At 47.7% G+C, this 12,842-nt stretch overlaps 1 protein-coding gene across 1 annotated transcript in view; it reads right to left on the reverse strand.

Moving 5' to 3' along the window:
• Window positions 1-12,842, reverse strand: part of MRPL38 (mitochondrial ribosomal protein L38) — a 70,290-nt gene that overhangs the window by 28,923 nt on the left and 28,525 nt on the right. The window contains exons 3-7 of the mRNA XM_082271383.1: window positions 5,489-5,626; window positions 3,514-3,722; window positions 3,370-3,442; window positions 1,452-1,497; window positions 1,201-1,359 (exon numbers count right to left, since the gene is read on the reverse strand). Of these exons, the coding sequence (XP_082127509.1) occupies window positions 1,201-1,359; window positions 1,452-1,497; window positions 3,370-3,442; window positions 3,514-3,722; window positions 5,489-5,626 (625 nt within the window). The remainder of the gene's footprint in view (window positions 1-1,200; window positions 1,360-1,451; window positions 1,498-3,369; window positions 3,443-3,513; window positions 3,723-5,488; window positions 5,627-12,842) is intronic.

Genomic DNA, 12,842 nt, shown 5'->3' on the forward strand with positions numbered 1-12,842 from the left:
GTCATCGCATTCTGGTGAGGAATCCGCTCGTAGGCTTGTCCCCATCCAGAAAGGGGCACCGTTGTGACGAGGCCTAGTGCTGGACTATAACCTGCTCACGCTTGTAGGCCAGGCTGGGGGGACCATAAGGATCTAGATTATCCAGTGCAAAACCCCAGCCGGCATTACTTGTAGATCACCAGGAGGATCCCCTTAAACACTAGCTAGCAAAGAGAAATAAAACAAAATATTCTGAAAATAATAAAAAATCTGAGACCAAAGTCCCAGCAGGAAACCTAGGTCCTACTCCTCCTCTAGGCAGAAAAACTGGTTAACTGAGCAGAGGGTGTGTGGGTTATGCCTGTGGGGATGGCCCAATGGATGTGTACATTTACATTTTCCTGCCTAGACTACTCCTGCAGGGGGCAGCTAATGAAGATGGAGGCTGTGTGTCAATGGACGATAGAGAAAATGTGTTTTTTAGTGGTGCCCTGTTTTCCCATCACTCTGTCGTCAGGAAGTGAAGGGAAATAAAGACCTGGTAAAAAAAATCTGACTTAAGAAAAAAAAAAAAAAAGTTTTGACGGTTGAGCCAAAGTTGTATTTATTTGTAGAGCAGAGACTGCATTACTTTAAAACACACGATTACTACTTTCCTAACTTGACAACATGTTTTGGACTATAGGAGGAAACCTGCAAAAACCCATGCAGTGATATCATTAGAATCAAACCAAACACCTTATTATTGTCAGGCAGTAATTGTGCTACCAGGATACACTAAACTACAAGCATCCAACATCAGCGTCTCAAGAGCCTCACTTTATGACTCTGATATGCAGAGGCTTAGATCGGGGTATTGCTAGGTTGTACAGGACATGGATTAACCAAATGTGGGTGGAAATATGCATGTACAGGTATTCCATAACCCACCGTTAACATCACGCCCCCCCCCTCCCATTCTCTTTCCTCTACCATTGTTTCTCCTCTTGTCCACCCCACAAATACCTCGTCGTTGATAAAGAAATAATGCATGGCAAGACAGTCTTCCATTCTACGATTTAGTCTTTAGTGTTAGAATAGAAGGTCTACACTTCTTACCCAACAAAGAGGCTGAACAGCATAGAGAAGATTGCCTGCCAGCCCCCCCCCCCCCCCCTACAGACAGGTCTCTCTTTTCTGCTTTACTTCCCTGAACACAAGTAACTAGCACTCCAGACTTACCATGGGTTTGGTCGCATCTCCTCTGTATAATCGATGCGTTCCTCTTGCTTAAACAAGATGAATATGTATCTATGGTAACCAGTGCCTTTAGCAGGGAATGTAGGAAAGTAGTGACAGATCTCCTCTCCAGAAAGCACTTGGTTCCCAGGAATGTTTCCCCTGAAAGAAACAGCCACTAATTCACAAATGGGGGAGAACGAAGCACAGAATAAAAGCTTCTTTACCTTACAGTAAATGGTAAGAGTACTTACACCAGCCAGTGCACATATTCTGAGCCTGTGTCCCTCAGGTGGCCATCTAAAAAATAACAGAGAGTGGAGAGAATTAACCAGTTCAGCTACGGAAGGTTTTGCGCCCTTTCTGACCAGGCCATTTTTTGCGATATGGCACTGCGTTGCTTTAACTGACAATTGCGTGGTTGTGCGACGCTGTACCCAAATAGAATTTATTTCCTTTTTTCCACACAAATAGAGCTTTCTTTTGGTGGTATTTGATCACCTCTGTGGTTTTACGTTTTTTTTTGCGCTTTAAACAAAAACTTACTTGCTGCTATAAAACATACCCAATAAAAAAACTTTTAAAAATCTAATTTTTTTTATGCATTTAGGCCAATATGAATTCTGCTACATATTTTTGGCAAATAAAAATCCTAATAAGTGTATATTGAATTGATTGGTTTGCGCAAAAAAGTCAGTGTCTACAAACTATGGGATACATTTATAGACTTTTTAAATTGTTTTTACAAGGAATGGCGGCGATCAGCGATTTGTAACGGGACTACGACATTGCGGCTGACAAATCTGACACTTTTTGGGGACCAGTGACACCAATACAGTGATCAGTGCTAAAAAAAAAAAATGCACGGTTACTGTTTAAATGACACTAGCAGGAAAGGGGTTAACACCAGGGGCGATCAAGGGGTTAAGTGTGCTCCTAGGGAGTGCTTTCTATCTGTGAGGGGAGTGGATGCACTGAAGGAAAGAGAGATCTGTGTTTCAGCTTAGCTGAAACACGAGATCTCCCTTTTTCTCCCTGACAGAAGAGCGGTCTGCCTTGCTTACATAGGCAGACCACTGTTCTGTCATTCCGCCGGGTCCGGCTGTCATCGCGACTGCCGGACCCACTGATTGGCTCCCGCTGTTTCCAATCACAGCGGGAGGTGCGCTCCGCCGATGTGGGCACGCCTCCTACGTCACATGTACAAAATCATGCACACGTACGGAAGTGGGGTCCGGAAGTGGTTAAAGAGCAACACAGTTTTCCATTAGGTATCAGAGGCAGACAATGACAGGATTTTTTCTTTAACCACTTCAGCTCCAGAAGGTTTACCCCCCTTTCATGACCAGGCCATTTTTTGCGATACGGCAGTGTTACGTTAACTGTCAATTGCATGGTCGTGCGACGCTGTACCCACAAAGCTTTCTTTTGGTCGTATTAGATCACCTCTGTGGTTTTTTTTTTTTTTTTGCGCAATAAACAAAAAAAGACTGACAATTTTTAAAAAAAAAATGTTTTACTTTCTGCTAGAAAACACATCCAATAAAAAAAATGTAAAGAATCTAATTGTTTTCGTCAATTTAGGCCAATATGTATTCTGCTACATATTTTTGGTAAAAAGAAACCCAAATAAGTGTATATTGATTTGTTTGCGCGAAAGTCATAGCGTCTACAAACTATGGGAAATTTTTATGGAATTTTTTTACTATTACTTTTATGGCGGCGATCAGCGACTTCTAGCAGGACTGCAACATTGCGGCAGGTAAATCTGACACCAAGTCACACTTTTTGGGGAACCAGTGATACTAATACAGCGATCAGTGCTAAAAAATATGCACTGTCACAGTCCTGACACTGGCAGGGAAGGGGCTAACATCAGGGGCGATTAAAAGGTTTAATGTGTTCCTAGGGAGTGCTTGTTGTGGGGGCAAAGATTTGTGTTCCTGCTTAGCAGAAACACAGGATCTCCATCTTCCCTACTAACAGAACAGCTATCGGGAACAATCCTGAATGGACCCGCTGATTGGCTCTCGCTGTGTCCAATCACAGCGCGAGCGGGTGTAGGCGATTCTGTGCAGAGGAGCCCCAGTCCCGCAGAAAATGTACGTGGGGCGGTTGGCAAGGGGTTCACAGTGTCACCCATCAAAATATATAAAATATATAAATCCAAACCTGGATTTGTAAAAAGAAGTGTCCACAAAGAGTCTTCTTGTGCGTCAAATGTCACCTCTGGAGCCACTGTGGACTGAAGAAACAAAGGTTATCAACTAGTATTATGTTAGTCCCCAGAACTAAAAACAATAGGAAGACACTTACCTCAGATGGAGTCACCACATTTCCATAATAGACAGGCATAACTGTGTCATGTCCTGCATTATATTGGACATGAAGAGCAACTCTAGGAACGAAGGTGGCGTCTCCAAAGAGATCTTTATATATTGCATAATGTTCAGCCACTCTCTGGATGTGATGTGGGCCACACGTTCGTTCCCATTCTGCTCGAACTTCATCCAGGGGTATGTGCACTATAGTAGAACAAATACAGTGGCATTATGGAAACTTGTTCCTTTAGGTTTTTAAAAGTTACTAATTGGATGTCAACTTCAGCAACATAAAGGGATAGTCCATTTAAAGCCCTATATTTTTTCGGTTTCAGAGCAATGTCAGAGGTTAAAATCACTCATTGCTTTCATATGCATTTTGAGACCTAGCAGTGAGTTCTTTCTATTTATGCAAATTCTCAAAGCCCCCCCACCTGCCTTGGCTATTACAAGACAGATCTCTCACCCAATATTCATCTTTAAGCCCCTGTTCACACCGGTGCGACATGCGATTTACAAATTGCACCTGAAGTCGCATCTAACATATTTCTATGGCACTAGGGTCCTAATCCGTGCGATTTGAAGGAGCGACTCTTAGTTCATGCACTATTTTTCGCAAATTCATGTACAATTTGCATTGACATCTGTCCATGAAATCGTATCTGAATTCAGTGTGAATGGGGGGGGGATTGTCCATTTAAGAGACTATGGGCAGTTGCCGACTGTTCAGTCAGCATCTACCCATTATCAAAGTATCAGTATAGGTGAGTGGAATAACCCTTTAAATTGGAACTACGCTCAAAAAGCGAAGATCTGCTACATTAATGGGAACATTTAGAAAGGTTACCTGTGCCTAAGTGGTATCCTGAAAAATGCATTTTCTTAAAATCTTCCTGATATGCGCGTGTACCCAGGCACAGTTGTGCATACAACCTCACAGCTGTATGGCTGTAGTATGAGATCTCAGGCATTTCTGTCTTTGACTGATACTCTCAGAAAATTTGTGAGTGAGATTTGGTGATGTCCTCCTTGCTTAGAGGCTCTGACATGCCCTGCCTCGACCCAGATGGCCATCACTACACAAACCGTACAGAACAAGGTATTGCAAGTTAGTAATGGGAGAAAGAGCTGTTGGGAGACCACAGGCAACATTGGTGTCTTTTGCCCTCTGCCTGACTTTTTGGAGCATTGCTTCCAAGGTTCAGTTCCTCTTTTACAGATTTAAAGTAGAAACCCATTTTTTTTTCAGTTTGAGTGGAAACAGTTCTGACCCTTTGTTCGATTTTTATAGCTGTCTATGTCTCCTTTAGGTATATTTCCCACCACATTCTTATCCAGTGGTAGAGGAGGAAGTACTGAAATTTGAATAGTAGTGTTGGGCGAACACCTTTTTTTTTTTTCCACATTTTTTTAATGCCGGCAATTTAAATGTCATTTTCTTCTTCTTTAGAAATATCAGTTTTGCTGCAGCAGGTTCTATACATGGTACAGATGCACCACTTTACAGGCAGACTAAAGGGACCCCCCCAGGCACTATATTTATAGGAATTTTTGTTTCACTTTAAGCATCATTAAAATCACTGCTCCTGTAAATCTTTTTTTAAAATAAAATGTTCGCATTGATACATGTCCCCCAGGGCAGTATCTGGGCCCCCATATTTTTATGGCGAATAACTTGCATATAAGCCTTCAAAATGGGGACTTTCGATTTTTCAAATTCAGGTCCCATAGACTTCAATTGGGTTTGGGCCTGCACTTTTGTGATGTTTGAGAGTTCTAGCGGTATCCAAACTGGGGGGTCTTTGGCCCAACTCTATGGAATACGGACATGGACAACAAACTAAACATGACAGAAATTATAGGTAAACACTGTCCAAAACTTTGCATTAAAAGGAGGACACAGTTAAGGAAAGAAATCTTTGGTAACATACATAGCTAAAACCATAAACTATGCAAACCAGATAACATACATGTACGGTGACGTGCAGCTCTTTCTAGTTCTGGGTTACATTGGTTATCCTTCCATATCTTCTTCCGGGCTTTCTTTAATTCTGTTAAAGATGGTTTTAAATAGGGTAGCCCGATATCCACCTTCTCTGGCACTCCATCTGGGGAAAAAAACAAACACAAAAAAGTTTAATTACTGGTAACAAACACCTGACCTGCTTTGTTTAAGCCAAATCAATCTGCTTTACATATAGCAAATTTGCAATGAGTACACAGTCATTAAAGCAGTGACAAATTTGTAAATCATTTTTGATACTAGATTAAAGAAATGTGTACATTGGCCATCAGAGGGATCTGTTAGTGGTTAAGGTTAAATTACTCGACCTAATAAAATAAAAAATTAATGTGCATTATTTTCTTTCACTTTTTCTTTATTAAAGCGGATCTTCACTGCATCTGAGCACCACAAACCAAAAACACTATTTAATACATTTTTTATATTCAAAGCAAACTCATCTATCCATCAATGTCTCCATGCTTTATTTTGGTGAGAAATCTCTTTGAAAAACTACTAGGACCATCTTAAGTAAGGGCAAATAATTCATGTAGCATTTACTTCCTGCCTTTTACTCAAGTAGGCAGGCTGGAGAGTGTGCTTAGCTAAGAAAACCCCACCTCCTCTCCTGCCCACTTGAAGACTCCTGGGATATATGTCATCATTTGCCTAGGCATGGAAACCAGGAAGTAACTGAAGAAATGTAAAAAAAAAAAAAGAAAAAGAAAAACAAGTAAATATATATTTTCCTATCCATTTACTTATGCTAGGGTATAACATAAGGGTTAAAAAACTGGATTTTTGCCTTACCACAAAATCCTTTTCTCTTAAGTTAATTGACGGACGCAGTCTCTGATGCATATCAATACGGACGTCCAAAAGCAGTGTAAAAAAATGAGGGGTTGGAACAGCAGAAAAAAAAAACAAGTCCCCAAGGCTAAACATAGCCAACACAGGACTCATCAGAACAACAAGATGAGGCCCACCTAAAACAAACAGTAAAAACCCTCAAGGAAGGCCAAAAAGCCCCCTAAAACAGCAGCCTGCAAAACTTTGCGGCCAAAAGAGGCATCTGCAGATGCCAGCACATCCACCTAATAAAATTTGGTAAAGGTGTGAACAGACGACCAGTAGCCGCCTTAAAAACCTGAAGAAGCACAGATGCCTGATGGCGAAAAGCCCAGGAAGCACTAAGCGCCCGAGTAGAATGCGCCGTAACAGGCAAAGGTGGAACCTGACCCTTAATTTAATAAGCCTGCACAACTGTCTGTCGGGTCCACCTGGAAAAAGTTGCAGCAGACGCAGGCAGCCCTTTCTTTGGACCACCCGTGAGTACAAACAGCGAATCTGACTTACGAAAAGACTCAGTAGTCGCCAAGTACACCCTGATTGACCGAACCACATCCAGAGTATGCAGCACAAATTCCTTAGGATGTTTTTGCTTAGGACACAAAGAAGGTAACATGATGTCCTCATTTAAGTGAAAACTGGAAACCACCTTCGGAAGGAAGGACAGATCCGGACGAAGTACCACTTTATCCGTGTGAACCACCAGGTAGGGAGAACGACAGGACATTGCCGCCAGTTCCGACACCCTGTGCGCAGAAGTGATGGCCACCAAGAAGGCCACCTTCTGGGATAAGGTAAGCAGGGGAATCTCCCGAATACTTTCAAAAAGGAGGTTTCTGAAGAACCGAAATCACCAAATTAAGGTCCCAAGGTGGCAATGGAGGTCGCACCGGAGGTAGCAAGTGCTGCAACCCCTGGATGAAGTTACGCACCAGGGAATGGGTGGCCAATGGCCTTTGGAAGAAAATTGCCAAGGCCGAAACCTGACCCTTGATAGTACTCAATGCCAACTTGTGATCAACTCCTCGTTGAAGGAAAGCCAAGATCCAAGATCCGAGCCACTGAGCAAGAGCGAAGGGGAGCCCCAAGAGACTCACACCACGCAATATACGACTTCCACGTACAATGATAAATCTTCCTAGAAGTCGCTTTCATTGCTTTAAGCAGACAGTCCCCTGTGCTTCAGCACCTGGCTTTCAACAGCCAAGCCGTCAAAGCCAGCGACCGTAAAGCAGGATGGATGATTGGTCCTTGAGACAGTAAATCCTCCCTGGGAGGAAGTCTCCAAGGACCGTCTGTGACTAGCCTGACCAGGTCGGCGTACCAAGCTCGGCGAGGCCAGTAAGGAGCCACAAGAATGATAGGAATCCCTTCCGCCTTGATCCTGCGAAGAAGTCTTGGCAGCAAGATACTGACTGATAATGACCCCATGGGGCCACCAGCGTATCAGCGGCGTCTGCCAGAGGGTCCCAGGAGCGGGCCACAAACTTCTGTACTTTTCTGTTGACCCGAGACGCCAACAGATCTACATCTGGAGTGCCCCAATGAAGGCACAACTGCTGGAACACCTCCGGATGGAGGGACCATTCCCCTGCATCCAAGGCCTGTCGACTAAGGTAATCCTCCACTTTTCCACTCCTGGAATGTGAACAGCGGTGAGAGCTGGAACAAAGCATTCCGCCCAATGAAGGATGCCTGCCACTTCCAGGGCTGCAAGGACACTTTTGGTGCCCCCTTGGTGATTGACATAAGCCACGGCCGTGGCATTGTCCAAATTAAAGTGCATAGGACAACCCTGCAGGTACTCCGTCCAATGGAGTAGCCAAAGCCGGATCGCTCGCGGCTCCAGAACATTGATCAGTAACCTGGATTCCTCCAGGAACCAGACTCCTTGAGCAGACAACCTGCTGAGAACTCTTCCCCATCCGGACAGACTTGCATCCGTGGTGACAATTGTCCAATATATAGGGAGGAAGGATTTCCCATGCTTGAGCATCGGGGACCGAAGCCACCAGATCAGGGACTCCTTGGTCACCCGAATCAGCTGGATCTGAATGTCCAGGGAATTTGGTTTCTTGTTCCATTTGAGAAGGATTTCCTTCTGGAGGATCCTCGCGTGGAATTGAGCGAAGGAGACCGCCTTGCAGGATGGCACCATCAGTCCCAGAACTCTCATACAGGTCTGAAGGGACGACCATTTGCTGGACAGCAACACCTGGACCGCAGTCTGGAGTTTTTCCGGAGAAAGAAACACCCTGGCTGAGGACGAGTCCAAAGTCAGACCCAGGTAGTCCAGTCTTATAGAAGGGAACAAGGACAACTTCTGAAGGTTCAGAATCCACCCGAACTCCTCCAGAGTTCGCATGGCGATTTCCAAATTTGTTTCCAGCACCGTAGAAGATTACGCACGGAGAAGCAGATCGTCCAGGTAACCCAGGACCGATAACCCCTGCTGCCGCAACAGCGGCAGGATCACGGCCAACACCTTTGTGAAAACCCGGAGGAATAGATGCGAGATCAAAGTGCAATGCCACAAACTGATAATGATCCTCTCCCACGGCAAAATGGAGAAACCGTTGGTGTCCTGCACAGATTGGGATGTGAAGGTAGGCATCTTTGAGGTCTATGGAGGACGGGAAATCCCCCTGGTGTAGGGAGGCCACCACCGATTCCATCTTGAATTTTTGAACTCGCACAAAGAAATTTAGGGCTTTCAGGTCCAGGATTGGACGCACTTTGCCTTTGTTCCTGAGAACCGTGAACAGGTTTGAATAAAAGCCATGAAACGTTTCTGCACACGGAAATATTACCCCCTGTTGTACCAGGTCCTGAACTGCCCCAGAGAGTGCCAGCAAGCGATCAAGGACAGTCACACATTGGCAGGGAAAAACCTTACCGGAGGGACGGATTGAAACTCGATCTTGTAACCGGACCGTATGACCTCCTGAACCCATTTGTCTGGTATCCAGGATAGCCACAGGTCCTGAAACCCGCAAAGATGTCCCCCCAACCCAGATACGGGTGAGGACGTACCTTCAGGCCGAGGTGGTCTTGTCCGCAGGTCTGGTGAAACCAGACTTTTGTTTGCCAGACCAGGGTCACTTGGAACCGCCCGAGGGAGCCTTGAAGGGCTTTGCCTTATCGACTGACCCTGAGGGGGCGAAAAAACTTCTTGTGTGCTGAAAAGGAGGGACCCAGTCTGCGACGAGGGTCCTTACCCTTGTTAGCCTGTGGAAGAAAGGTACTCTTCCCCCCCTGTGAGACCCTTAATGATGTCATCCAGGGTAGCTCCAAACAGGCGATCTCCTTGAAAAGGCAGATCAGTCAAGGCCTTCTTTGAAGTCTGATCCGCAGACCAGCACTTTAGCCAAAGTATACGCCGGAGGAGAACTACTGCCGAAACAGACAGTCGGCCCGAAATGGGAGCAGTGTCCAGCGCGGCATTGCAAACAAATTGCAGCCCCTGCACCAGCTGGTCCAACAGCTCTTCAAAAGGCAGGAGGGAGATGTATTCCCTCCAAGTCATGGCGTAGTAACTTAGCCCATTCAGTCAATGTTTGTGTGACCAGGGCAACCGTGAACACCGGTCTCAGTGCAGACCCTGCCAGGGAGTACATATTGTGGGCCAGAGAACCGCCGCAAAATGGCAGTGCCGGGTGTACCAAGATGGCCGCTGATCTCCTCCGCACATGGGGCTACAAGAAAATGGCGGCCCAGCACGGCCTGCAGAGCAGCTGAAGACCCTCGTTGGGACACCCCAGACTCCAAAACGGGATCGATCAGCAGGGGTGGGCCATGGAGGAATAGGTAGAGACCCCTGCACGATCTGGCGCTGGCAGCACATCCTCCGCCCCCACATCCGGCCCGCAGTGCAGTCCCAGCCCCCGGGAGTAGGCCCAATAGCCCCCAGTCTGAGGAGGGGGGGCAGGTAGAAGAGGGGTTGCATGGCAGGACAGAGGGGAACTAGGGAATGTAAGGGTCCGACCATACCAGGGAGGGGCCCGCGTCCACCTCTAAATCTGCCAGGGGAGGAGGGTGGGGCGCCATGGTGGGCGCCATCTCTCGATAAATCCACTCTTCATCGAAGTGGGGGGGCTGTCGGCCAAATAGAACGCTGTGACTCGAGTCCAGACGCTGTGAGGAGGGGAGGCGCTGTGAGAAGCAGAGAAGCCGAGAAACCGGAAGCTGTGTGTGTGCGTGCAGCGTGTGCTGTGAGGGAGTGTGCTGTGAGTGAGAAGGAGCTACGGGGGAAGCCGGGTGCGGGAGACCTCCGGGGGAAGCCTGTGACCACCTGTGTAAAGTTACCGAATGGCGGTGGACAGAATGGCTGAAGAACTGGGAGTGAGCTGGTGACCCGGAACAGCAGCAGGGACGTGAGTAGGTGACCGATCAGCTGTTCGGCAGCTGGTGGGGGGGGGGGGACCAGAGGGGAATAGCTAGGGACTGTAGGCGATTGACTGTGACCTGCGACTGACTGTGACCTGCGACTGTGAGTGTCTGAGTACCGATGAGTGTTTGGGAGTACCTGCGAGTGTCTGGGAGTGTAGCGGAGTACCAGAGGATGAGAAAGTAGAGTTAGGAAGCTAGGAAACAGCCAGACAGGAAAGACTTAAATTACTGAATCCCCATTAGATTAGTAAAATACAATGCCCGACGGGTGTGGAGATGCGATTCACTGTACATCTTGTGGTATGTATACGTTCCTCGATCATGCGATCGAGGGCGAATACAAATGCACAAAATGTAAGCACATTGCTTCCCTGGAAGCTCAGGTCCTGAATCTAGGGAAGCAGCTGGTAACACTGAGACGAATGTCCATACCGAAGGAGAGCTGGGATCATACCTGTCAGGTGCAGGCAAGGGCCTGCACAGAGGTGGGTGGAGAAACTGAGGTGCAGGCATCACAGCAGAGTAGATGGGTGACAGTTAGGAAGGGTAGAAGGGAAAAGGGCAAGGAGGCCGATCCTGGGCTGGAGCACCCCAATAAATACGCCCCGTTGCGTGATATTGGGGAAACCAGTCAGGGACCAGCATTGCTGGAGCAGAGCGACGCCCCCCCCCCCAGCTGCCAGGGGAAGAACTCCTCCAGTGAGGCCAGGAGAAAGGGAAAGGAAAGACAGGTGCTGGTGGTAGGGGACTCAATCATTAGAAGGACAGACCGTGCAATCTGTCACAAAGACCGTGAGTGCCGAACAGTCTGTTTACAGGGCGCTCGGGTTCGGCATATCATGGATCGGGTGGACAGATTATTGGATGGGGCTGGGGAAGACCCAGCTGTCATGGTACACGTGGGTACCAACATAGGCAGAGGAAGATGGAGAGTCCTAAACGATTTCGGGGACCTAGGCGCTAAGTTGAGGAGTAGAACCTCCAAGGTAGTATTTTCAGAAATACTACCTGTACCTCGAGCCACACCAGAAAGGCAGCGGGAGATTAGGGAAGTTAACAAGTGGCTGAGGAGCTGGTGTAGAAAAGAGGGTTTTCGGGTTCCTGGAGAACTGGGCCGACTTCTCAGTTGGCCACCGGCTCTTTGGTAGGGACGGATTGAACCTAAATGGGGAGGGTGCAGCCGTACTGGGTGAGAGGAAGGCCAAAAAGTTAGAGGGGCTTTTAAACTAGGTGATGGGGGGGACATGGCCGGATGTGATGGGGTTAGAAGTGGCTGACCGGAGTTCTCTGTACATCCTGCTTAAATCTCCGTTTTCGGTGTGCTGGTGGGCTGCTCCCTTAACCTTACCTTGAGGGGGAACCTCCCGGCGTTCCAGCAATGCCATCCTCGTCCTCTAAGCCGCAAAGGCAGCCGCCCCAGGACCAGCGACAGACCCGCTCCACTAAAGGCCAGGGCCAGGGCTCCACCTCCGCCATCTTGGCGCCGATGTCTCCACAGAGGAACTGCGGCGCATGTGCGGCATGGAGGCACAGCGGCCTGCTGACTCCCTGCTTACCGGGGCCTCTCAGCACACTGCTCCGGAGTCGGCTGCGGACCAGTGGGCGATCACTACCCCGATCCTGGAGGCCATTGATGGCTGTAAGGCGGCACTGATGGTCCGGATCGATCATTTGGCATCGGAGTATACGCTCATCCGCCATGACTTGGATAAGTTCAGGGGCGACTCACTGCGGAGGAGGATCGAATCTCTTAGGTGGAGGACTACTCGCATGCACACACGGCTCAACTGACAGAGCTGCAGGGCATAGTGAAATCGTTACAACACCGCGCTGACGACGCTGAGGACCGTCAACGGAGGAATAATGTAAGAGTGGTGGGCTCCCTGAGGGGGTGGAGGGGGCTAGGCCGGCTCCTTTTGCGGAACAGTTCTTTAAGCAGCTACTTTCCTTGGAAAATTGACCCCCCACCTACGTTGTGGAAAGAGCTCAGAGTCCCGGCTGGGGCCAGACCACCCGGGGCCCCCCCTCGCCCGTTCCTGGTAAAATTCCTTAATTATAGGGACCGTGATATGCTTCTGTCTGAG

The sequence above is a fragment of the Pelophylax lessonae genome, assembly GCF_965119305.1.
Source record: "Pelophylax lessonae genome assembly, chromosome: 11".
Taxonomy (NCBI): domain Eukaryota; kingdom Metazoa; phylum Chordata; class Amphibia; order Anura; family Ranidae; genus Pelophylax; species Pelophylax lessonae.